This window comes from Monodelphis domestica, chromosome 1 (assembly GCF_027887165.1).
Source record: "Monodelphis domestica isolate mMonDom1 chromosome 1, mMonDom1.pri, whole genome shotgun sequence".
NCBI lineage: Eukaryota > Metazoa > Chordata > Mammalia > Didelphimorphia > Didelphidae > Monodelphis > Monodelphis domestica.
This window is the reverse complement of record NC_077227.1, coordinates 426,579,148-426,605,765: the sequence shown is the minus strand read 5'-3', so window position 1 is coordinate 426,605,765 and position 26,618 is coordinate 426,579,148. Positions and strand designations below refer to the sequence as shown.

At 35.9% G+C, this 26,618-nt stretch overlaps 1 protein-coding gene across 5 annotated transcripts in view; it reads left to right on the top strand.

Annotated features, from left to right (window-relative positions):
• The window catches only part of SCAI (suppressor of cancer cell invasion), a 207,494-nt gene that overhangs the window by 162,447 nt on the left and 18,429 nt on the right, over positions 1–26,618 (top strand). For all 5 annotated transcript variants that reach the window (XM_056812133.1, XM_056812132.1, XM_056812136.1 and 2 more), the window contains 2 exons: positions 2,814–2,895; positions 26,204–26,276. In XM_056812133.1, the coding sequence (XP_056668111.1) occupies positions 2,814–2,895; positions 26,204–26,276 (155 nt within the window). The remainder of the gene's footprint in view (positions 1–2,813; positions 2,896–26,203; positions 26,277–26,618) is intronic.

Genomic DNA, 26,618 nt, shown 5'->3' with positions numbered 1-26,618 from the left:
CTGAATCTGAGAGCTCTGGTAATTGAAATAACTAGAATTGTAAGTAGAATTTCATCTGCTAAAGATACCTCATCACAATGATGTTTTCTTGTTCTTTGTTTTCCTTCTGATAGCTTGAAGGTGAATAGTAAAAGGACAAACCTATATTTAATAGTCAGGAAGATGGAATTTAATGGTATTGGCATGAGAACAAAAATATTCTGTTATCCAAAAGCCAAGCTGTGCTCAAGAGAGAGGAAAGAGATAACATGATTTAATGGAAAGGATACAGACGTGGTAATCAGGAGACCTTGAGTCTTCTCTTAGTTCTTTTTTCCCTGATCCCTCTGGTCAGAATATTTTGATTCCTCAGGTCTTCCATAAAATCTTTCATCCTTTTAATTTATATTCTGCTTTCTCATTATTTTATGCTATTATTTCTCACTTGTATGTTTCAATATCCCACCTTGAGAGACTGAAAGCTAAGAAAGGGTAAGATCTATTTCCCAATGCCAAAAACAGTGCTTTAGATGAATGAATTCCACTAACTAGATGTTTCACATAGGGCAATTCATAGCCTTGCTTTAGTTTCCATATTTGAACCCTGAAAAAGGTGGATCAGATAATCTCTTAAGACCATTTCTAGTAATAATATTCTATTATTTTATAATATAATTTATAATTATAATTTACAATGTAATTATAATTACCCAGAGAGAGTAAAATGGAAATCCCTATTTATATATCCAGCATCTTGGAAATATGTTTAGATTTTAAGGTTTAAAGAACTTGATAATTTAAGCTGTGCTGAGTTTTGTGATCCCTTTCCCTTATGTCAAGACAGGCTCTTGGAAGCCATGTAATGAAAAACAAGATAGAAATAGACACTTCTTCTCAGGTTTATAGTGTTTTATTTCTTCCTGTTTCAGTAGGAAGATTTCTGCTTTTGGAATCTAGAGGCCTTGTTTCTTATCTCGTGTTAGATACTAATTGGGTGATCCTAGTCAAACATCAGCTTCTCAAGACTTCATTTCAAGATTTCAGTTTCCCTATGTTAACTTTTAATTCTTTTCCTATATAACTACCAAAGAATTACGTTATGGCGCTAGAAAAAATAACAGAATTCATTGGAGGAACTAAATATCAAGGGAATCAATGAAAAAAAAATGTGAAGGAGGACTAGTAGCCTACATTTCAAACTATATTACAAAGCTGTAATTATCAAAATAGTTTTGTACTGAGTGAGAAACAGAGAAGTTGATCAGTGAAATAGAATAGGTACTCAATATACAGAAGCAAATAAGCATAATACACTAGTACTGATAAACCCAAAGATCTCAGCTATTAAGAGAAGAATCACCAGTTGTCAAAAATTACTGGGAAAACTGGAAGATAGTCTGGCAGAAATTGGGCCTAAACCAGCCTTCACACCTCATACCAAAATAAGCTTAATATGATCCAGACATAAAAGGTGATATAAGTAAATTAGTAGAGCATGGAAGAAATTACTTGTCAGATCTATGAATGGGAAAGATTTCATGACCAAATAAAAAAAAGAAAGGTTCACAAGAGATAAAATGGATAATTTTTATTACCTAAAATTAAAAGGTTTTGCATAAATGAAGCCCAGGTAACTAAATTTAGAAGAACAGTAAGAAAATGAGGAAAATTTTTTGCAGCATGCTTTTCTTATAAAGATTTAATTTCTGAAACAAAGAAGGAACTGAACAAAATTAATAAATATAGGAGCCATTCTCCAGTTAATAGATGATCAAAGGATATGAACAGGTAGTTTTCAGAGGAAGGAATCAAAGCTATCAAGAGTCATTTGAAAAAAATGCTCTCAGTCACTGGTAATTTGAGAAATGCTAATTACACTTTAAAAGTGTCACCCAAACACTCTACCTTGACTAACATGACAGAAAAGGAAAATGGCAAATGCAGGAAGGGACATGGGAATACTGATACAATGTTGACTGAGCTGTGAATTAGTTCAGCCATTCTGGAATACAATTTCTACCTGTGCCCAAAGAATGATGAAATTGCATATCCTTTGATTCAGCAATACCTCTGAGATCAAAGAAAAAGGAAAAGGTGTACAAAATGTATGTAAAGCAGCTCTTCTTGTGGTGGCAAAGAATTGGAAACTGAGGGGATGCCAATCAGTTGATGAATTATTCAATAAGTTATGGTATATGAGAATGATGGGATACTATGTGCTATAAGAAATGATGAGAGGAATATTTTCAGAGAAACTTGAGATTTGACTGTAATGATGCAAAATGAAGTAAACAAAACCAGGAGAACAATCTACCCAGTAACTACAGTGTCATAAGGAAAATCAACCGTGAAAAACTTAGTAACTGATCAACACAATGATCTACTATAAATCCAAACAACTCATGATACAAATTGCTCTCTAATTCCAAATAGAGAACTAATAGGCTTAGTATGCAGGTAGAAGTATTTTTTCTCCTTTATTTTTCTTGTCTCCCCCACCAACCTTGGAATGTGGGTAATGTAGAAATATGTTTTGCATGACTGTATATGCATAATGGACATCATGTTTCTTTCTCAATGGGAAGGAGATGGGGAGAGAGAGAGAAAATGTGGAAGTGAAAAATGTAAAATTATAATAGATAAATCCCCTTGATGTATATTTATGTATTATAACAAATAAAATACAATTTTTTTAAAACTGAAAAATAATTTTAAAAAGTCTTTTCCTTATACATTAACTAAAAATGAAGGAAAAGTTATTCACGGGGAAAAAAGAGAACAAAAGATAACCTGGATGGTTGGACACTTACTGAGTTCTCTGTTTCTCTTCCCAGCCTTCATCCTGGAGATCTCTACCCTTTTACCAGAAAACCCCTGTTTATCATTGTTGATTCATCCAATAGTGTTGCTTATAAGGTGAGTCAAGCAAGTTCTAGTAATAGCATGTTCGTTATAAAATTCTAGGCCCAGGATTCCTTTCTTTTTACTGTGTGTTTTGTGTCTTGCTTTATTTTATTTTATTTCCTTTACACAGTTTGTATTTAGTCTTTCTTTTCTTTTGAGGTTGTGCATGCTAGTAAGGATCTGGTGCTATGAATAGAAACAAGAAGAAAACTGCATGAATGGACGCTCTGTGGAAAGTAATAAATCCTGCAGAAAAAAAAATCAAGATTTCCAAGGTCTCTGGTGGGAGGTTCATGTATGTTATGTATCCTAGGATATCTGCTTTTTGTGGAGGGGGGGTATTGAAGACAACTTTTTTTCTTTCTTTCTTTTCAAAATTGTTTGCCCCCCTGTACACTGGGTTGTTTAGTTTTTGAATGAATTTACTGCACCATATTTTTGTCATATAATCTGTTCAAATCATAGTCCTGGCATATAGATGATTGAAATTTCAGGTTTATTTCTAGAGAGCCATAGAGACATCTGTTGACCAAGAGATCTGAACCTAAATATATGTTTTCCATCTGGTTTTATGATTAGTTTTACCTTTTAGGATTGAACTGTGAATTTTTTTTTTAAACCCTTACCTTCCGTCTTGGAGCCAATACTGTGTATTGGCTCCAAGACAGAAGAGTGGTAAGGGCTAGGCAATGGGGGTCAAGTGACTTGCCCAGGGTCACACAGCTAGGAAGTGGCTGAGGCCGGATTTGAACCTAGGACCTCCTGTCACTAGGCCTGGCTCTCAATCCACTGAGCTACCCAGCTGCCCCCTGAACTGTGAATTTTAACAGTGATTCTATGCCAAGCAATTTCAGTACATGCCCTGATAGTCTGTTCTGGTTAATTAAATTTCAGACATTTGAGTTGCCAAGAAAATTAGCTATATCTATTTGTTTGTTTTTAGATTTGGAGTTGTGATTACTCTGGGTTTTTTTTTTTACTTTCTGATTTTGTTTTGTTGTTAAAGAGTGGAAAAGGATGACTGGTAGTTTCTTTTGAGACAATATTTTTAAAAGAATCAAAACAAAAGAACTGAATTGAACTTAAGTGATGAAAAAATAGACTATGCCTATGCACAAATTGAAAAATAATCTTCTAATTCACATTCTTTTATTTTGTTTTAAAACAACTAGGTATCGTAGTGTTGGACTCTGTAGGTCAGAAAGACCTGAGTTCAAATCCTTCCTCAATTACTAACTATAAAATGGAGATAATAATAGTATCATCCTTACAGGGTGGTAGTGAAGACCAAATAATTAACTTCATAAACCATAAAATGTTATATAACTGCTAGACATTATTATGAGTAGTAGTACTAGTGAACTGTTGCATTAGCTAATGGGAGTCTTTGTATCTCCAGCACTTTATTATTTTTTTTCTCTATTAGCAACTTATATAATAATACACATGTGCATTTCCATATACAAAGAAGAATGGGAAAATATCCTTGAGTTAACTTAAAAATAAACTATAAAGATGCAGTCCATTGGGGAAGATGTAGCTTGATAGCAAACAATTCATGTATAAAAAAAGGATTCAAAACTTTAGGGACTTCAGTTGAGATGAATTATCCATCCCTAGATATATTTAAGCAGATGCTGAGTGTTGATGTATCAGGTATGTTGTAGAGCATATTTTCTCATTGCATGGAAACATGACTTTGATGATGTCTAATGAAGACTATGGATCAGTTCAGAAAAAGAGATTTAATGAAATTATTTGACCTGTGTATTAGACATTTTCTTACCTGCTCTATTCAACATTCTTGTTAGGCAGTAGCTTGCTACATGTTTAAGTGATGCCATTTGTAGTAGTGGACTGTTTATTGGGAGGGAAATTAAATATTTTAAGCTATTCTGTGATAGGGTTTTTTGTTTTGTCTTTTCTTTCCTTTTGAAAGAAGAAACTCCTGTGTAGAACTGAAATATAGTGAGAAAGATGGATCCTTGCCAAGAAATGACTTGTATCTTTGTCAAAATAGACATAATTATCCACACAGCTTCATTTTTTAAAGCATTTGGCTCATCATTACAGACAGCTGCAGCCTATTCATAATTTCTGACTTTCAGGAAAAGTACTAAAAAGTTAAAACTTTTAATGGCAAGAGATGATTTGAGAACACTGAATGAAATATAAACAGATGATATATAATTGAATCTTATTGTACCACAGCTACGTAGCTTATGGACTGATGGCTTTGAGACTAATAGGATAAAAGATCTAGAGCTATGAGGAACTTTGACCACCATCCAGTCCAACTTTCCTATTTTATGAATGAGTAAACTGAGAATTAGGAAGGTTAAATGACTTGACCAACTCATTTAACCTTGTCTTATGAAAACATCAGAGGCAGGCTTGGGTCCTATATACCCTGTAGCCACTGCCACATTGACTGCCCTGTTCTTGAGTATCTCCAAAGCTGGAGATTTATAGAAACTGTAAAGAAGTAAAAATTTCCCCCTTCCTACCTTTTTCCAGTTGACTACCTAGATTTCTCCCTTTTTTTATTCTTAAAAAAATTTTTTTTTAACACATACCTTCTGTCTTAAAATCAATACCGTATACTGATTGAGTGGTAAGGATGAGGTAATGGAAATTAAATGACTTGCCCAGGGGTCATTCAGCTAGGAAGTATCTGAAGCCAGATTTAAATCCAAGAATTCCTGTCTCTAGACCTGGCTCTCAATCCACTGAGCCACCTATAGCTACCTCTCCTCCCCTTTTAATTCTTTTTTTTTTTACTCTTAAACATTATTTTATTTGGTCATTTCCAAACATTATTCATTGGAGACAAAGATCATTTTCTTTTCCTCTCCCCCTCCCTCCCGCCACCCCTCCCATAGCCAACACTTGATTCCACTGGGTATCACATGTGTCCTTGGTCTGAACCCATTTCCAAGTTGTTGGTATTTGCATTAGAGTGTTCATTTAGAGTCTCTCCTCAGTCATGTCCCCTCAACCCCTGTAGTCAAGCAGTTGCCTTTCCTCGGTGTTTTACTCCCACAGTTTGTCCTCTGAATGTGGATAGTGTTTTTTAGATCCCTGCAGGTTGTTCAGGGACATTGCATTGTCCCTAATGGAGAAGTCCATCACCTCCAGTTGTACCACAATGTATCAGTCTCTGTGTACAATGTTTTCCTGGTTCTGTTCCTTTCGCTCTGCATCACTTCCTGGAGGTCGTTCCAGTCTCCATGGAATTCCTCCACTTTATTATTCCTTTGAGCACAATAGTATTCCATCACCAACATATACCACAATTTGTTCAGCCATTCCCCAATTGAAGGGCATCCCCTCATTTTCCAATTTTTGGCCACCACAAAGAGCGCAGCTATGAATATTTTGTACAAGTCTTTTTGTCCATTATCTCTTTGGGGTACAAACCCAGCAGTGCTATGGCTGGATCAAAGGGCAGACAGTCTTTTATCGCCCTTTGGGCATAGTTCCAAATTGCCCTCCAGAATGGTTGGATCAATTCACAACTCCACCAGCAATGAATTGATGTCCCTACTTTGCCACATCCCCCAAGCATTCATTACTTTCCATAGCTGTCATGTTAACCCCCTTTTAATTCTTAAAGAACCAAATTAGCTCATTTTGTCCAATTGAAAGTGAGGCCTGTGATGATTCCATGCACTTTTTTTTTTCAACCTGTACCTTCTGTCTTAGAATTGATACAGGTTCAAATCTTATACTTAGTAATATAGATACTTAATACTGATTCTAATATAGAGGGTAGGGGCATTTAAAAATAATAGATACAATATATCCTCCTAGGTATGTTTGTATTGCTTTTAATCCTTTATGATACTTTTTTATTTCCAGGGCATTAATAATGTTTTCTACTTTTTTTTAATAATGCATTTCATTTCATAATACTCTATTAAAATACTTTGGTATCTATATTGAGTTAATTAAACTAGGCTGCTCTTATTATTTTAACATTTAATTTATGGCAAGCTAATTAGGTAAACATAGTCCACTAGAATGCATGCCTTGAATTAGATTAGTACAAAATAATATAAAAATATGATTTCTTTTCCCTGAGTATTATTTTGTTAGTTTTGGGGGGAAAAGGAGGGCAGGAATTGAGTATGATCTATATACTACTTTGATTAAATGCAATTTTAAAAAATGTGTTCTGCCCTCTTCTGTCCATATGTTGAATTAGCTTTCTGTGAATGTTACAAAGTTTTGTGTAGGAATTTGGGTTTGAATGTGATTTGTATTGTTTTCTGAATCAGGTTAACTGCCATAGTACAAAGAAACATGGTCTTTTTTTTTTTAAATAAATATTATAGCTTCTTGTCATCTTTGTGAGAAGCTATAGGTAAAGAAATGAAACAAAATCTATTCACCCAAAGGATTCTGCATTTATATAAATTATGCCATTGGCTTATATCAATCCAAGTGAAACAAATTTTAATGTGACAATGCAAAGGCAGTATTCTTACATACAGCAATGTATGTTTGCAGTATTTCTTTAGTAATTTGCTGAGAAAATAAAATAGAAAACTGTCCCTTTCTGATAATTTTGGTTTTTAGAAATGTGCAATTAAACAATGGTTAATCTTTATCTTCTACCAACACATTTTTGGCCTGAAAATGTTTTTAAATGTTTCTCCCATTTACAAATGAGCAAATCTTAAAACAGAATCCATTCTTGTTTGAAAGCAGATATTAAAGGTTTTCCTTGGTTTTACTTTATGATACTGCTGCCTGCAAGACACACATGAAGTTTAATAGACATATATCCCAAAAGAAATATCTTACATTTTCATATTTGTAAAAATGTCATTTCTTTTTGCCATTGAATTTACCAAGACATTTTTTTACTCTAAAGCATAAGATTACCCAAATCAACTCTTTTGTAAAATAATATTTTATTTTTCCCCAATTATAATTAAAAACCATTTTTAAACATTCATTTCCTTTAAAAATTTGAGTTCCAAATTCTTTTCTTCCTTCCCACTCTCCCTCCTGCTCTCCTTTCCATACCCTTCACTTCTGAAATAATAAGCAATCTCATATAAATTTTACATGTGCAATCATGTAAAATATTCATCCATATTAATCATTTTGTAGAAGAGATCTCAAAATGAAAAGAAGAAGAAAGAAAGTGAAATATAGTATGTTTCAGTCTACATTCAGAATACATCAATTCTTTATTGGAAGGCAGATGGTATTTTTCAACATGAGTCTCTGGAATTGCTTGAATCATTGCATTGTGGAGAATAACTAGGTCATTCACAGTTATTCATCAAAAAATATTGTTTTCATTGTATACAGTGTTCTCCAGGTTCTATTCATTTCTTTTAGTCCATGTAAATCTTTCCAATTTTTTCCAAAATCATCCTGCTTGTCACTTCTTATAACACAATAGTATTCCATCACAATCATATACCACAACTTGTTTAGCCATTCCCCATTTGATGGACATCTCCTCAATTTCTAATTCTTTACTATCATAATCGTATTGATGGACCAAAGGGTATGCAAAGTTTTAGAGCCCTTTAGGCACAGTTCCAAATTGTTCTCCAGAATAGTTGAATCAGATCACAAGTCCACATAGTACCTCCGAGTTGACCTAAACTAACTTAAAAAAAAAAATCCTTACCTACCTTCCATATTTGAACTTATACTCTACATTAGTACCAAGGCAGAAGAGTGGTAAGGGCTAGGAAATGGAGGTTAAGTGACTTGTCTCGGTCACATGTCTGAGAAATGATTGAATCCAGATTTGATTCCAGGACCTCCTATTTTTGGACCAGGCTCTCAATTCATTGAGCTACCAAGCAGCCCCCCAAACCAGCTCTTAATGCAATATAAAAAAACAGTTACCCCATTATTATGCTAGCTTCAGAAAATGATAACCATACTCTCAATATAAGTATTCAGAATTATTTACATAAAAATTTTACTATTTATTGCCAAATTTGTATTACTGTGTATGTATTACAAATAGAAGTCTTTTAGAATTTTTTATTTCTTTTGTTTTTATATCACCTGCTTTCCCAGTATGCAAAGGTGGGGTAGGGAAATAGTTTAGCAAATTACTCTCTCAAATAGGACTATATTAATTCACAACCCCATCAAGAATTTCTGTATCCTCTCCAGTATTTAATATAATAATAATAATGTTAAATATAAGCACCTCTGAGTTTGCAGAGTACTTTAAAAATATTATCTCATTTTATTCTCACAACATCTTGGGAGATAGGTGCCATTATTGTTCCCATTATACAGATTAAATTTAGGAAGATAGAGGTTGTGACTTGCCTGGGGGTCATACAACTATTACGTTTTGAGACAGAATTTGAACTCAAATCTTCCTAATACCATGTCTAGCACTATCCATTCTGATACTTAAGCTTCTTCAGCATTTCTCGGCTCTTATCATCTTTGCCATCTTGTTGGGTGTGAAATTTGTATTTTGCTTGTTATTAGTAACTTGGAGCCTTCTTTATTACAGTTGTTAAAAACTTGCAATTCTTCATCGAAAACTGTTTCCTCTTATCCTTTACCATTTGCCTATTGGGAAATGGCTTTTGTTCTTACCATTTTTATTAGTTGTCTATATATCTTGAATATTAAACTCTTAGAGATAATTGATGCAAACACTTTTCCCAATCATTGGTTTCCTTCTTTTTCCTAACTACTTTAATTTTGTTCTTGTGAAAGTCTTTTAATTTTTTAACTCAATTACGTGAAAAAAACAATTTTTAACCTCCATTTTTTTGAAGTTTAAGCCCAATTCTTGCCTTCCTTCCCTCTCACTCCCTGATATGGTAAGCAATCTAATATAGATTTTGCATGTATAATAGTGTAAGACATCTTTCTGTATTAGTCCTTTTGTGATAGAGAATTCAAACAAATGAACGAAAAGTAAGAAATAAAGTGATTTATAGTTTCTCAGCCTGCATTTAGATTCCATCAGTTCTTTTTCTCATGGCAGATGGCATTTTTCATCATAAGTCCTTGAGGATTTTTTTGGATCACTGTTTTGCTATGAATTGCTAAGTCATTCATAAATGTTCTTCAAAAACCACCCACCAGTTAACAAAAAGGTTTATGTAGTCAGAGGAGGAGGATATGTAAGCATAGAGGACACCTCAAGTTGATTTAGCTGATGAAACTCCTTTGCCTGCATCACCCATTGCGATCCACACTTTAAGTCTCCAGGGGGCATTCCTTTAGCTCATGGTTACTTTGTACTCAAGCAAAAAGGAACTGACATCAACAACCTTTAGTTCCCTGAATCAATCTATTCTCAAAAAATGTCTTAATACTTTTAAGGAAAAATTAGCCTAACTTGTATAGAGGTATAGATTAAAATATCTTTTTTTGCTCCTACCACAGAGAGGTTCTCCTCTGCAGGTCTCCTTATAAGACTTGAATAACTACTTGTTGTGGATCATAAACTCAAGCAAAAGAAGGGGAATAAATATTTATGTAGTACCTACTGTAGCAATTAAAATTAATTTCTCTGCTAAAAGTATTATATTTTTGTGAGGTTTATTAAAGATTAAGAAATAAAGAAAATACAAAATAAGAAAGCACATGCCTACGCACAACCACTTACTCTACATCTTGCCTGCTAGGTAGAGAGCTGCGTTTGCTTAGAAGGGGAAGCAGGGAGAGAGGACCCAAGTAGGCGGTACAGTCGGTTTAAATACCCATTTTGTTCTTGGCCCAGGTGAGGACTCTGATGAGATTTTAGGGAATTCTGGGAACTAGCAAGGACTTCTGGGGATTGAAGTCTGGGGTTCAAATCTCCATTTTTACACTACTAAGAGGCAGGGATTTCGTCCTTACAATATCTCTGTAAAGTCGGTGCTATTATTCCTATTTTACAGTTCAGGAATCTGAATTAAACAAAGGCAAAGTGACTTGCCCAAGGCTCTATCCATTGGGCTACCTTACTAAATTAGGACAATTACCTTCTGGAGATGATTAATATTATATTACTTACATTTAGTTACATTAGTAAATTTTAATTATATTATTTAACTTATATGAATGAACTAGTTAGTTAAATTGCTTACATTTGAGCCTGGGTTTCTGGTAATTCAGATTGACTAGAGGCTGAGTACTTGCCGCATATCTGGGGTATGTTCTGGACACATCATTTTGTGCTGTGGGTTTGCTTTGGCTCAAGTCCTCTGTGTTTGGAGTGATCTGCTGTGGAAGCATAGCACCACTATAGTCATCATAGGTCCCTGGACAGTAGGGATCCCTGATCAAGTGATTTTTCTACTGTTTTAAGGAAGAGGTGTCCCTTCCAAGCTCTATCAAGGCCAACATATCTTTATGCACTTAATTATCTATTCCTGCCCTTCTTCTAAGAGCTTGACCCAATTCCCTTCCTTACTTTTTTTCTTCTAACTATCTCTCTCCCTCTTGGTTATAAACATGTCTTACCCTTGAAATAACTTCAGTTGATCCAGTGATATCATTATCATCCCACAACTCCTTCCTTTGGGGCCAAATTTTGACAAAGAATCTTCTGTACTTTTTGATTCCAATTCCTTGCTATAGCAGTCCATCCAGCGGTTGCTATATAATTTTTCTTTGTGGGATATAACTTGAGAAGGAGGAAGGAGCCTGAGGAAGATGGGTGATGAATAAAGACTTAAAGACAAGTTAATTGATATGGAGAGCAGTGCATGCTCCTGTGATGTTTTCCTGGAAAATTAATAACAGTAAAACATGAGAAATAGGAGAACACGTGGAAGTAAGAATTCTGAGATAGAAAGCACGTGGCCAAGAGTGACGCTAGGAAAGATAAAGAAAGATAGAAGAAAGAGCTCCAAGGTTGCAGGAATCAAGAGGAAGAGCAGTGCGCCTCATCCCAGCATTTATTGTGGATTGAGAGGTAATCAGTGAATACGTAACATAGCACATAGGTCTTAACTTTGGTTGAATAGACAATGACATGATCAGAGGAGGTGGGGATTTACCTGACATGTGCTTTTCAGAGGAATGAGGTTTGACAAGGTGAGGGCTAAGCCTTTGTGGCTTAGGCCCAGGAATTCTCCTGCCCTTCTATGCACTGATCATTAACTGATCTGATCAAGTATTTAATACCTCAACCATACTTTCATGTCTGGTATGTTACACTCACTAATCCTACTTTCTCAGTCCCTTGTAATCTGACTTTACCTCAGGATGAAAAATGCTCTCAAGGCCAACAGTAATCTTTTAATGGCTAAATCAATGGCCTTTTTTCATCCCTACTCCTACTTGATGCCAATGAAACTTGCCACCCACCTCCCTTTTCTCCTAGACACACGTTCTTGTCTTTGATGACATTATTCTTTCTTGATCATAGCATTACTTCCCTGACTGATCCTTTTTAAGATTCTTTTCTGGTGCCCTCCAGTTGGAAAGGACTTCAGAAACAATCTAGATCAAGAATATAATTTTTCTTATTCACTGAGTTGAGTTGCTTGAATTGTATTCTTTAATAGTCAAGTATGCTTGGGTAAATACAGAGGTATGAAAGAATGCTGTCATGTTTACATGTGAGAAGAAACAATCTGAGTTTTATTTCCTTGAGTATATTTCCAAAAGACAAAAAATTTCTTCATTAAATAAATAATGTTGGAATGGCAAGATTATTATTCCTGTTTGACCTTCATTTTTTGGAGGGCCAGTGGGACATCACAGGTTGAAATCTTCACTGCCATATGAATTGGACTTAAGTGAGGCAGGAGGCACAAAGTTGTTAGCCTCACACTTTCTTCTGGAGTCATTGAAGTTCAATGGCAAAACAAGTCAGGGCAACTGGCAATGGTCAGTAGATGACCCTGCCATCTTTGATGTCTGACCAAGCTCTAGGTGCTTCACATAGCATCTACTTCAACTGTCTTCATGGCTACTCCATTCTACCTGGGTAAGTCTTCACATGCTTGGAGTAGATATCCCTAACTCACCAACAAGTTTGTGGCCCATCAATTATCTTCCTTAACCTGGTTCAGCCCCTCTGCCAAGATGGTTTTATTCAAGTGTGGCTACTTCACATGCTACAGCTTCTTAGAGCCATAAGTGAGAGCTGGGTGACAAGTAGACATCAAAGGTGGATAAGCAAGGTATACTGGCAATGGATGAGTTGGAGTCTATAAGTAGAGTGCTTCCATTTTGTTCAAAGCAATGCATCTTATAAATTCCTGACTTATTTTTCATAGCAATTTCATTTCATAGAAGGTAGAGAAACCAGTGGCTGAAATTGCTTCTCTGTATTTCATTCTGATCAACTCTGATTGAGGATTAATGAGTTAGTGAAGTGAAAATTATTGGGACTCTTTGGAATCTTAGAAGTGATTATAATAACGTTTCTTAATTGTGTGACTCTGGGCAAGTCACTTAACCCCCAGAACCTAGCCCTTATCGCTCTTTTGCCTTGGAATCAAAACACAGTATTGATTCTAAGACAGAAGACAAGGGTTTTATTTCATTTATTTATTTTTTTAATTTCCACATTCACAAATTTTATTTTTATGGACCATCTTTTAAAATTCATATTTATTTTATACTTCACTAGACTGCCAATTGCTTATTTATATTATATGACAAGATACTTATACTCAATAAAATCCATACTTTTAAAGATGAGTATGAAAACATCTCAAGGTTTTTAAATAAGATTTTTTCTACCATTTCCCTTTTGTAGTGAACAGGCAAAGTCAGTTCAGCACACCAAAATTAAAGAAAAGGGGGGGGTGTGTGTGTGACAAATTAAAGTAATATTCAAACCATAACATTTAGTTTATATACATCCAGCTCAACAGCAGCATTTATAATATATCAATAATTTTTATCAGATTTTTCTTTAGGGTACCTTTTTATATCTTCTGATTATTTACACCTGTACAAGCAAAGCACATACTACCAAGTGCACATATTTAATACAGTATTGAATATTTGCATTTACAGGATTTTTCAACAGTCTGAAAAAGTTCAACTGTTTAAGATCTTTAAAGTATATTATTAAAACTACTATTATCTGTTCTACAGTAAGTTTACTCAGAAAAACCAGTGACACTAGATATATTTGGTAACTGAGTAATTCTGTATTTCACTCATGCCAGCCCCAGTGGGCCAGTCTTCATTAACTCTAAGCTGTCTCATACAAAAGTTAAGGCAAAGTAATTTTCAAGTTTAAATAAAATTCAAGTCTTTAAATGTTGCATGGAAATAATTTCTTTAAGAAAAATCAGTTCTTTTAAATAAACATTTATGGAATAAGTTGTATGGTTACATTTAGCAGGAAATAGTATCATTTTTAACTGTCTGCTGCTTAGAATACTTAAAGAAAAATCTTAGGCATTTAAAAACAAAAATAATTTATATTTAACTTTATTAGAAACTTGCTAATAAAAAACTAAACTTGGTGCATCCTTGTTCTTCAGAAGTGTAGCACTTCTAGCAGTAAGAGAGACCTCATTTCAAAGGAAAAGCAGGCATTTTTCTCCAGCACATAAAAAAATCCCCAACAAAAACCATTCTCTTACACTTAAAAAAATTTTTACATCTATATGCCAGTTTTAGGAGGTACAGGAAGACGTCAATCCTCAGTTGACAAGATACATGGACTCTTTCAAAGAGCACTTGATGTAGAAAAACTCACAGCAGACAGGGTTTTACAAAGTGGGGGTAGCTTATAATAGAAAAGGAAGAAATGCTTGGCCTAATTAGTCATAAACTCTAGGCTTTAAAGTAACCAGACTAACAGATATCAAAAAAGTCAAAGGGGGGCAGTTGGGTAGTTCAGTAGATTGAGAGCCAGGCCTAGAGACAGTAGGTTAGGTCCTAGGTTCAAATCTGACCTCAGAGACTTCCCAGCTGTGTGACCCTGGTCAAGTCACTTAACCCCCACTGCCTAGCTCTTACCATTCTTCTGCCTTGGATCCAATACCCAGCATTGATTCCAAGACGGAAGGTAAGGGTTTAAAAAATATTTAAAGAATAGTTGAATTTTATCCCCTGACTAGAGACTCTCAAAGTGAAGATGCCTTAAGAAGAGTAGGAGGCTCTCAAAAATGAAACTGTGAGCAAATTTTTAAATAATCAAAATGAATGATCCTAAAATAAAGTTAAGTGATTACTAGAACTTTTTAATTTTCAAGCAACATGTGCAAAAGGATAGGCATGACCCTATTAGAAGAATGTCAGCCAAGTTAAAACAGAGGAGACAAATGGAAGAAAATTGTGATACATTCTGTTTGACTCCAGGGCCGAACTAGGAACAACAGATAGAAGTTGCAGAGTCACATTTTAGCCCCTTAAAACTTTTTAATAATTAGAGTTAAGCAGAAGGAGGGGCTGCCTCTGAAGGTAGTAGGTTCTTCATTGTAGATATTCAAGTAGAGCTTAAATGACTTCTTTAGTGAGAGGTTGAAAAGGGACTATTATCAGTATATGGAGAGCATCCCCTTACAAGTAAGAAAATGATCATCAAACTAGTTCCCAGATCAGGAGAAGAACATGGAAGGAATGTGTCTATTGTTTGGGTCAGTGTTAGGAGTCAGGATATTATTCAAGTTCCTGAATTCCCAGACCTGCCTTTTAGGGAGTAATTAGATTTCTGGATGCATATGTCAGCTTAGAGGATTTTTGTTTTCCTTTCTGTTCAAATTCTCGCCACACCACATGGGTCTCTTATAGCCCCTATATTTTCTTAGGGATGGAAAAGATCTAGGAAATCTTATCCCCTGTTGTATACATTCCCTACCTTATGACTCAAAATCTGAAGATCTCCCTTTAAGACTAATGCAACCTACATTCATATAGCCAAAATGATCTCTAGTGCCCCTTCGGTGCTTGATTTTAAGCCTCTGGTTCAACTTACTCACTTGAGAAATACCCAAATATTTTTTTCTGACTCTGGTCTGGTCTTAGATCTACTCACAATAGCCATAAAACTTGAATCACTAATCTGCTTTATCTTCCTCTTCCTCTGGGATCCTGTTTATTCCTGGTATTGGACTCTGCCCCATTTGCCTGGTATATCACCAACTACCTGTCACCAGCAGCCAGGACTACTCTATCAAATCTGAACTTACTGGGCTTCCTGTCACCCAATCATTAATAAGTTCAAGTATATCTATCACCTGCATCAACTGTTATCACTGGATCCTTCATCACTGGTCATCTTGAATCATTCATGCAGCTCCTTCAAGGAATGCTTCCACAGCACCACCTGCTGGTTGTTTTTTTTTTCCCTTTCCTTCTTTGTTTTGCTAAAAGGAAGCTGAGAGGGCTACATTTTGAGTCAAAAGGATCTCAGTCAGAATTCTGGCTTTACTATTAGTAACTCTATGACTAGGAGCAAGGCACTTAACCTCTTTGGGACTAAGTTTCCTTCTCCCTAGAAAAAGAGATTAGCCAGATGGTAAGGTCTCTTCCTTTTGTGGCTCTATGATCCTAGTTAAGTGCTATCAGATAACAAAGGGAAAAAGAAGATATTGTAATCAAATGAGTTCTAAATTTTGGAGTGAGAGGATGTAATAATAGGTTCCAGTTCTGTCATTCACTAATTGGAAGGCTCAGCAAATCACTTAACTTTGCTAATCTGAAGCTTCGTTATTTATAAAATGGTGACTCATATCTTCTCAGTTGGTTGTTTATCACAAAGTTGTTGTGAGGAAAAAGCAGCAATATAAACGAGTTTTTAGAGACTGCAGTATTAAGGAGGTCCAAATCATTTTATATTCTCCATGATCCCCATGTATTCTTTAGACCTGTGTCACTGGCCTCCTTGCTGTTGTTTACACAAAATTCTTCATCTCAACTTAGGGCATTTTCTCTGATCTTCTTCCCCTGTGTCCTGAATGCTCTTCTTCCTCATCTCTGCCTCCTGAATTCCTTGGCTTCTTTCATGAGCTAGAAAAAATCCTACCCTCTGCAGGAAGCCTTTCCTGATTCCTCTTAATTCTAGTGCCTTCCCTCTGTTGTTTATTTCCAACTTAACCTTATTTGTACATAGTTCTTTTCATGTTGTCTCCTTCAGTCTCCACTAGACTGAATCATCTTGAGAGCAGGGATTGCCTTTTGCTTTTCTTGGTATTCTTAGTGCTTAGCACAGTATCAGGCACATAGGTGCTTAATAAATGTTTATTGACTGACTTGGACAATCAGGATTGGATTCCAATACAATTCTGCCACTTCCTAGCAATGTAATCTTAAGTAAAGTCTCTTTATCTCTATGCCTAAATGTCTTCATTTGCAAAAAGGGTGTAATGATACTTTTACTACTTCCCTCTTTGAATTGTAAGGAAGATCTATATCACTCTTGAAGTGCTATGGAAATGGGAGCTGCTGTTGTTATTAGTAGTAGTAGTAGTAACACTTAACTCATATTTTGCATTCTGTAACTAATAGCCATAGGTACATAGATCAAGCTAGATATCTTAGAGATAATTTAGTCCAATCCTCTCGTTTTGCAAATGGGAAAACTGAGGTCTAAAAAGATTGGATGATTTGACTGAGCTTCCACACAGTAAGAAGCAGAACCACTGAAAAATCGTACAGATGAGATTTTAATCCCTCTTCACTGTGATACTTACACACACACACACACACACACACACACACACACACACACACACACACACACACACCCTTCATCCCTTCATTCCTCAGTACTCTTCCCTAAGTCATCACCTTTGCTTTGGTTTTACTTTAGACCTTCCCAGTTTCACTCCTAGGTCATTACTAAATTGTCCTCTACCCTTGATTCCTTTTTTTTCCTAGGCCCATCACAGTTCATACTTTATTAAGGATCCTTCCCCCCTCCCCCCACCCCATCTCTCTCTTCCCTTTTCTCCCCCTCTCCCCCTCCCTCCCCTTACTTTCTGCCTTCAAATCAATATTAAATATTACTTCTAAGGTAGAATGGTGGTAAGAGCTAAGCAGTTGGGCTAAGAAATGATCTTTTCCATCCCTAAGAAAATATAGGGGCTACAAGAGGTCCATGTGGTGTGGTGAGAATTTGAACAGAAAGGAAAATAAAAATCCTCTAAGCTGACATATGCAACCAGAAATCTAATTACTCCCTAAAAGGCAGGTCTGGGAATTCAGGAACTTGAATAATGTCCTGACTCCTAACACATACATATAGTCAGTCAAAATAAATTTCTTGGATATATCAAAAAAAATGTTCATTTTGCTCTCTGAGTCCTTCACCTCACTAGCAGGAGATAGGAAACATATTTCCTTAATCAGTCCTTTGGAATTATGGTTGATCATTACAATAAAAGTTTTTAATTCTTTCAGTTACTGCCTTTACCATTGCTGTCATTGTATATTCCCCTGGTTCTATTCTATTTACTTTGTAAGTTTATACAAGTTTTCCCAGGTTTCTCTCAAACCCTCTCCATCATTTCTTACAGCACAGTAATATTCCATTACATTTGTATACCATAACTGGTTCATCCATTCCTGTTCTTTGTGGTTTTGCTTAGGACTAATCTCACCCTTAATTCATTCTCCCTTTAATTCTTCTTCCTCTTTCCCTTTCTTTCCTATTTTTCTGTTGAGTGAAATGTATTTCTATGCATAAGTATGTGTGTTTCTGTGTGTAAGTATGTGTTCTTCCTTTCTATAACTAGTTCAGACAGGAGTGATGTTATAGTGTTAGCTGTTATATTCATCCCTTCCTTTCTGTCTCCCTATGCCAGTCTGGGCTGGACAAGTGACTTACAGTGACTTTTTCTGGATTTCTCCATCTGAATTCAATCTGGTGCATTTTCTAAGCCTGAAGTTTTGTGGAAGGTACCTCAATTGTACTGCTTCCTTCTACTCTGCTTTTCTCTCTTCTCTTTTTGGTTTTCATGACACTGCTTGGTTGCCTCTTCTCTGCCTCTGGAGTGTGCCTGGAACCAGATTAAAATGTAACTGGGAAATATTTAACAGCATAAATAAAAATACAATAAACTTAGATAATGTTAATATATATTTTTTAAGTCAGCATGCAGCCTTAAGGAATTCTTATGTATAGGTTAGTGGGCCATGTTTCTGTTTTATTTTGACATGACTGTGTTAAGCCAATCTCCAAACTTCTAAATTTATCCCAGTTATCTCTGGGCCTGACCTTTCAAGAGAGTTTAATCTTTAGGAGTTTGTCATACCAATGAAATCATAGGTCCATTCCCTACTCATATATGTATGTATGTGTATATATGTGTACATATACACACATATACAATTACACATATAATATAGTTATGTATTTATATATAAAGTTTCTCCTGTTAGAATGTATTGAATCATATTAAAACCTTCATTATAGTTCAACTGCAAACATGAATAAATAATATTTTCTCCAACTTAAAACTCCTCTCAGACTTTTCCCTTAAGGAAATCATATAAGAGGTAAAAAACAAAAGTCAAGGTAGAAGGATAAATATCTCTTGTCTAACAAATGTTATTGCTTCTCCCATACTCTGATCAGCTGGGGTTGTAACAGTTAAAATTTAGGGGAGATGGGGAGACTGAGGCATCTGAGGCAGGTAGAAATTAGTTTCTCTCTGCAAGGAGTATTATATTTTTTTAGAGGTTTATTGAAGATTAAGGATTAAAGAAAATACAGGATAAGAAACACGTGTCCACGCCATAGAGTGGCCTCAACACAACCTCACCTACATTATGAAAAAAAGCCACGCCTGCCCCAAAACAGAAGTCCCCCCTCTCTCAAAAGCCTTTGAATCAGTTTAAATACCTTCTCGATCTCAGCCCAGGTGAGATTACAAGGCATTCTGGGGAAGTGGAGCAAAGGCTTGTGGGGATTGTAGTCCTGTATTCAAGTCTATTTTTTACATTTCTCCGTTTGATCATTTGAAAAAAAATTAATTTTTTTCCAAAGGATCATGAAAACATAATCAATTTAAAGATTACAATAATTTGAGGATAAGAGAAACAAAAGAATAAAACCAATAATTGCTGAACGCATTGACAAAAAGTCTGTTAGGGGGCAGTCCCCTTTGGCATGAAAGTATACATACAAATAAATGTTCAATCAACCACACCCAAAGTTCAATTTTGTGCAACTTGTGGTCTGGAGGCTTCTTCATGGTGACTTCTCCAACAGTTCAGTTCTGGATTCAGAGAGGTAGCATCTTCTTTACCTAAAATTCTTCTCAAAAGGAATTTAAACTTTGCAATTTAAATAATGATATATTTTTTTACATTCCCCCCGTTAAGAGGGTGATTAAAAAACTGGGATCACTTAGGGATGCATGGCTGAAGTATATGAATCAATTGGTAAAAGATATTAAAAAGACATCAGAAAAATCAAAAAGAAAAGAAAAATCTCTGGATGAAAATATAGACTATCAAAGTCTTATGTGTAAAAATTCCAAGTAAAAGAAAAATAAATGTATAACAGGTCCTTGAATCAGGGCCCAATCAAAATGATCTAAGCAATGAGGCATTTACCCAGTCAGTAGCCAGAACTACAGAAAGGTACCACACTATGAAAGGCAGAAAAGAAAGGGACCAGATTATAGAAGCCAAGTAGGAGCCAAGGTTTTGGGGATACTCGTCTGTGAGTATTTTCAGAGTGAGTGTGGACACAAGGAAAGCCTATGTCTTAACACATGTTAAACATAGTAACCTCGAGTCTTCACACTAGGTTCAAGACCTTTGTATTGGCCTAGAAGTGCATCAATCCATCCTGGATTGGCCTTTCTTTGGCTCTGTGCAATGGCTCTTGTGTGTATATCTTGTCCTGGAATCAGACAGAATCATTAAACAAAGTCCCATAATTTTTAAATAATTAGTGGCATCATTTTTATAGTCACAAGCTTTTTAGGGCATGCATTAGCAAATGTATTTCAAACTTGTAGCACTGAAAAGTCAAAAAGTTAAAGAAAATCTTAATGCTGGTGACATGTGCTTCAAATATAAAAAGGAGAGAAAAAATAATAAAAACTGAAAAAGTATATTGCACATGCAAGAAAAATATAATAATAAAAGAGCTTTAAAAAATTCAAAAATATAGCTTATAATCATTGACACTCTGTGTCAGCTAAGAAAATATAAAATGCAAGGCTTTCTCACCAAAAATGAGATCCATTTCCTCTTAATATCTGGCCATGCTCTACTGTGAGTAGAAGGCAAATGAATTGAACATGGTTAACAATTTTTTTCATTTTTAAAAATACAATAGTACAAATATGTAGATATCAATATCCCCAAAATTCTCAATAGCCCAATTAATTACAGTAGCAAACAAACACACTTTCATATTTCACATAAGTTGCTGTATGACATTTTTAAAACCTATGAATTGATGGACATTTGTCACAATTTTTACAAACATAGAAATCCTTCAACCTTGGTATTTAAACATATTTTTTAAAACAAAGTAAAACTCATCTTGGGTTAAGAACATAATCAAGAAATCTATATATCATCCTGGTAGAAGTAAAATAGTGAGCTGAAGAGTATAAATAAAGGGATGCTCCTTTTTTGGAGGCTTTTTAGGGGTACAAATGCCCTGAGATTAACTGCCCAACTTCCATTCACATATTTAGAAATGCGGGAAGGTTGGGGGTTATAAAATGTATTTCACTTCAGCTAATGGGCCTTAGGGCAGGCAAAAATAACCAGATTGTTTAAAAAAAATTCCAAAAATCATATTTAAAAAACCCTTAAAATCAAATCAGATATTTAGCACATTAAATTTTTCCAAGGTTGTTAATACAATTATAACCAGTCCTGAAGTCCATCTATCCTCAGCAAAATAGAAAAAAGCTGTTTTTTCATATATGGGCTTATTCACAATAATATTTGTTCAATAGTTATAGGGGAAAAACAACAGAATTTCAAAACTCAGTACATTCAAAATAAATTCAATCAACCTTCAGTTCAAGCAGAATAATATTGAATACAGTAATATATGAACTTAAAATCACAAAGTTAAACCATAACAAAAAATGCAATAGAATACAGAGATTTTTATAAACCATTGGAGTCTGAAATGTCTCAAAATATAGCCTTTAGTCTCTTCAAAGTTCCTTGGGGTTTTTTTTTTAAATTATCCATTTAAATGTCTATTGTCCGAAGGTAGAGTAGTAAGAGCTAGGCAATGGGGGTTAAGGGACCCGTCCAGGGCCCCATAGCTGGGAAGTATCTGAGGCCAGATTTTAATCCAGGACCGAATGTCTTTATGTCTGGCTATCAGGTCGCTGAGCCACCCATTTGCCTCCCCAAAGTTAAAGTTGAATCTTTGGGCTGAGTCTGCTCCCTGACAGGCAGGTAAAATCAATGAAATTACCAGAACAGTCAAAAATCCTTTTAAACATCCCATTGCTTTTTAAGTTTCTGTTTGAAAAAATCTGTTTCTTCTCTCTAGTCTCTCTTTCCCCTCTCCCCTGATATGATCCTTCCTCCTGCCCCAGTCCACGTGGAGCCAATATACCCCCGTTTGCTCAGGGGCTTAGCTTTCCCTCTTGTCTCTCCCCTCCGCCCACGTGGCCAATACTGTTACCAGCTGATAGAAATGAGTCCCGAGTGATCTACTCCAAGGATCTGGGTGATGAGCCATCTTGGGTCACGCTCGTGGGGCTGGGGCTGGGGTGATGAGCCAGAGCGCAGCGCGGAACAGGCAGCCAGGGTGGGGCCGGGAGAAGCAGCTGTCCTAAGCGGATGGCATCGACAGGCAGGCAGGAGCTGATCAACAGCTTTGGGAGGGTAAAAAAAAACAACAAAAAAACAAGCAGGGCCAGGAGCTTGGGCACCAGGTGAGAGGCTGCAGAAGCAGAAGCAGGAGAGGCCCACAGGCAGGAGCTGATCAAGATGGTTTTCTAAAGAGCATCTTGGAGAACCTTGGCTTTAAAAAAAATTCTCTAGGCTAAAAAAATTTTGAGAAGTTCTCGAAGTTCTCATCCAATCTAGTGGTCGCCATCTGTAACAGTTAAAATTTAGGGGAGATGGGGAGACTGAGGCATCTGAGGCAGGTAGAAATTAGTTTCTCTCTGCAAAGAGTATTATATTTTTTTAGAGGTTTATTGAAGATTAAGGATTAAAGAAAATACAGGATAAGAAACACGTGTCCACGCCATAGAGTGGCCTCAACACAACCTCACCTACATTATGAAAAAAAGCCACGCCTGCCCCAAAACAGAAGTCCCCCCTCTCTCAAAAGCCTTTGAATCAGTTTAAATACCTTCTCGATCTCAGCCCAGGTGAGATTACAAGGCATTCTGGGGAAGTGGAGTAAAGGCTTGTGGGGATTGTAGTCCTGTATTAGAGTCTATTTTTTACAGGGTCCATTCAGAAAGTTGAGTATTGGGCTCTGAAAAGAAGAATTTTCAGTCCTTTATGGTAGAAGTCAAGGTAGGAATTAAGTAACTGAAGTTGAAGATTCAGCAAAGACTATCTTAGTGACTGTCATTTTGGAATGTTAACTTAAAACTGAATTTTAGCATGTTGTAACTTTTTTCCTTTAGAATGTCTATAAATATTACTTCGAATTGTCTTGGGGTAGAGACATGCCCAAGGATATGGGAGTGGGGAGTACTATACCAATTCAGACCTTACTCAGAGCAGACCTTGGACTTTGAATAATGTTAAATTAATTGTTTCTGCCAAACTTATACTTAAAATGTACCCAAAGTACGGTATGATTATTTTTTGTTTGACAGTGTAAGCTCTCTTTGAGAGTAAGGCTGCATTTTCTGTATTTGTAACTCTAGCACCTAGCACTTTGCCTGGCAACATAGTAGATGCTTAATGAGTATTTATTTATTTATTAAAAGGTAGTGGGCTAGATGATTTTTAGTGCAATATAGAATTGGTCTTAAGAAAGCTTGTGTAAGTTAGTTTTTGGATTTGTTTTAACTCCTCCATCTGCATTCTTTTCTTTTCTCCCTGAATTATTCTTCTACTTGTTAGTTTCTGTTCTTCTCTTGATGCCATTTAGTCTTTGCCCAAGTGTTTATTGGTAATTAAGGCATAAGCTGGTAACTCCTTCTGGGTTGGCCCTTCTCAACTGTATTTGCATATTAAAAGCTATTTTGATTTTATGAAAAGATTTTACAACTCAAAGGAGTGACCCTTTAATGTTGGAATAGCTGATGAATGTGAAATTTTAGAATAAGGGCTGCTTGCTTTTAAAATCTCCCCTGGGCATGCTGTCCAGGACAATAGAGAATGACACTTAATATAAAAGAGACAAATTGCCTCTCTTTTATTTAATGGAAGTCACTGTATTATTCCTAATGTGTTTTGGTTATTAGAGAGACTATATAGAAGTGATGGTGAACCTTTTAGAGATGGAGTGCCAGACCCCAACCCCAACCCACCCCCCCCAGAGACTACATGTAGTGCTTCCCTGTCCCCCAATGAGTATTGGGGATTCCCTGCCTCCCCCCTCCCCCTTCCCTTACATAGGGGATGGAGGAAGCACTTCTTTTGGGTGGAAGGACTGGTGAAGTGAGGAATGTCTTCAGGTAGTGTAGAGAGGGGTAAGGAAGTGGCCCCAATACTGCTTCCCTCCAGCTCTTACTCCCTGTGAGCTCCCATTGGCTGCTGGGCAGAGGGGTGGGGCATGTGAAAAAATGTCATGTGGCTTGGTGGTGGTGAGGGAGCAGCTCTAACTGAGTCCTTCTGCCTTTCTAGTAAGGAACTTTTGGATGGGAAGGGCAGTCACGTGACCACAGAGAGTACTCTATGTGCCATCTTTGGCACCCATGCCTTAGGTTCATCATCACTGCTATATAGAATATGTAATGGTTGAGTGTTGGACTTGGAGTCAGTAAATCTTGGATTCAGATCTTCTATTTGACACAATAACTGTGTGACATGGACAAATAACTTAAACTCAGTTGCTTCTTGAAGATTGTAAATAATGCACTGATTTTTATAGGTATAGGGACATTATTATATATGACTATATAACTTTAATTATACTATATTTCATATTTAAAACACTACCTACAGACATATAGAAGTGACACATTCAGATGTTTGCTTTTGAAGAGGTTCTATTCTATCATCTTCCTTTTTCTTCCCAATATTCTGTTAGCTCCATTGCCTAGAGTCCAAGGTTCCCTAAGGTTTCACTGACCATTTCTACTTAATTCCATCACTACCATATCATGTCTTAGAAATGATCCAAGGTTAATTTTTAAGGTTAATACAGCAGAACACAATTTCTTGTAGATCCCTGCAGGCTAGAAAGACTTAGAATTTGCCAGGTTAAGAGAAGCTCATCTACAGGTCAGCCACCAGGTGATCACTTTTGGGCATAGTACGTATCTGGTAAAGGGTGATGTGGTTGTAGACCACATTAAGCAATAGAGTGCTACCTCCATACATAAAAAAATCATGATTCTTTTGAAGTACCCCTGACTGTAATGAAATCTTCTCAGGAGCACCTTCTTCTACCCTCGTACATATAAATAGGTACTAGACCAGGACTGAGTAAAAGAAGATTCTGTGCTCCCTCTTAAAGGCTATCTACCCTATCTGGGTAATCCTTTGAACTGCATGGAGTCCTTCATTTCCATAATTTCTTAACTTTAAATTGTAATCTGAGTGTATGTAACTGATTCTCTTAATCGGTTTTTTGGATTTTTATTGCTGCTAGAGTTGCAATATTTTTTTTCTTGATTTCTGGTTCTCAGAACATTTAGATCATAATTATATCAGAGAACATTTAATAATAGGAGGTGTTGTGATATCATAGAAAGGATGCTAGGATTTAGATCAAGAGGAATTTGGTTCAAATCCTAGTTTGGTTCAGGTCCTTTAAGTCTCCTTACCTCTGTGACCTTGGTTTATAACTTAATCTCCTTTGTTGTCTTTATAAAATGAATGGGTTGGACTTTTCAACTCTAAATCTATGATCTTATATTTAAAGATCATGATGTTCAGGACTAGAGACAAACTGGCATAGATAGCCTGGCATAGATAAGCCTCAGAGCCATGAAGCCCAGAGTTCAAGTCTTGCCTCTGGCATATCCTGGCCAAGTCCTCTAAACTTTCAGTACCCTAGGCAACTTTCTATGGAAATAAATTGCAAAGAAGATGTTAAATGTGCATTAGTAGATGAAACTTCTTAACCTAATGCAATCATAGGTAAGATTCTTTTTTTTTTAATGTACTGATACCCTCCTAGTCAATTAAAAATTTTTTATCTTTACATTGTTATTGTCCAAGTTTCTGATGTGCTATATAGTGAGTGATCAGTGAGAAACTAATTTGTTCATTGGTCATATTACTAAAATACTAATTTTGGCCAGAATCGTAATCCTCTTTAAAAATTGTTATGTTACAGAACTTCACCAACTTATTTGGACAACCTCTGGTCTGCTTACTTTCTCCAACAACATATCCTAAAGCACTACAAGGTATGTTTTGTGCTGATATACCTAGTTCTAATTTAAACTGTTTCTTATATTCTTAACCTTGATTTCCCATCTAATGGTCACATATAACACTCCATGATGAAGAACATACGTGGCATATGTCAGACTGGAATTGGCTTAGCAATGTCTGGTAAATTTTAGCTCTTCACTTAAAGTAGACTATTTGGTCCAGGCAATACCCCAATTTCAGTATCCTTGCTATCTTTCAAAAAATACCACACATGGACTATTATTAGGCAAAATAGCCACTATCTTTAGATTATTTTTGTCTTCTGCTATTCTGGATGTTTTCATGGCTTAAGGACTTTTTGTTTATAGTGTTTT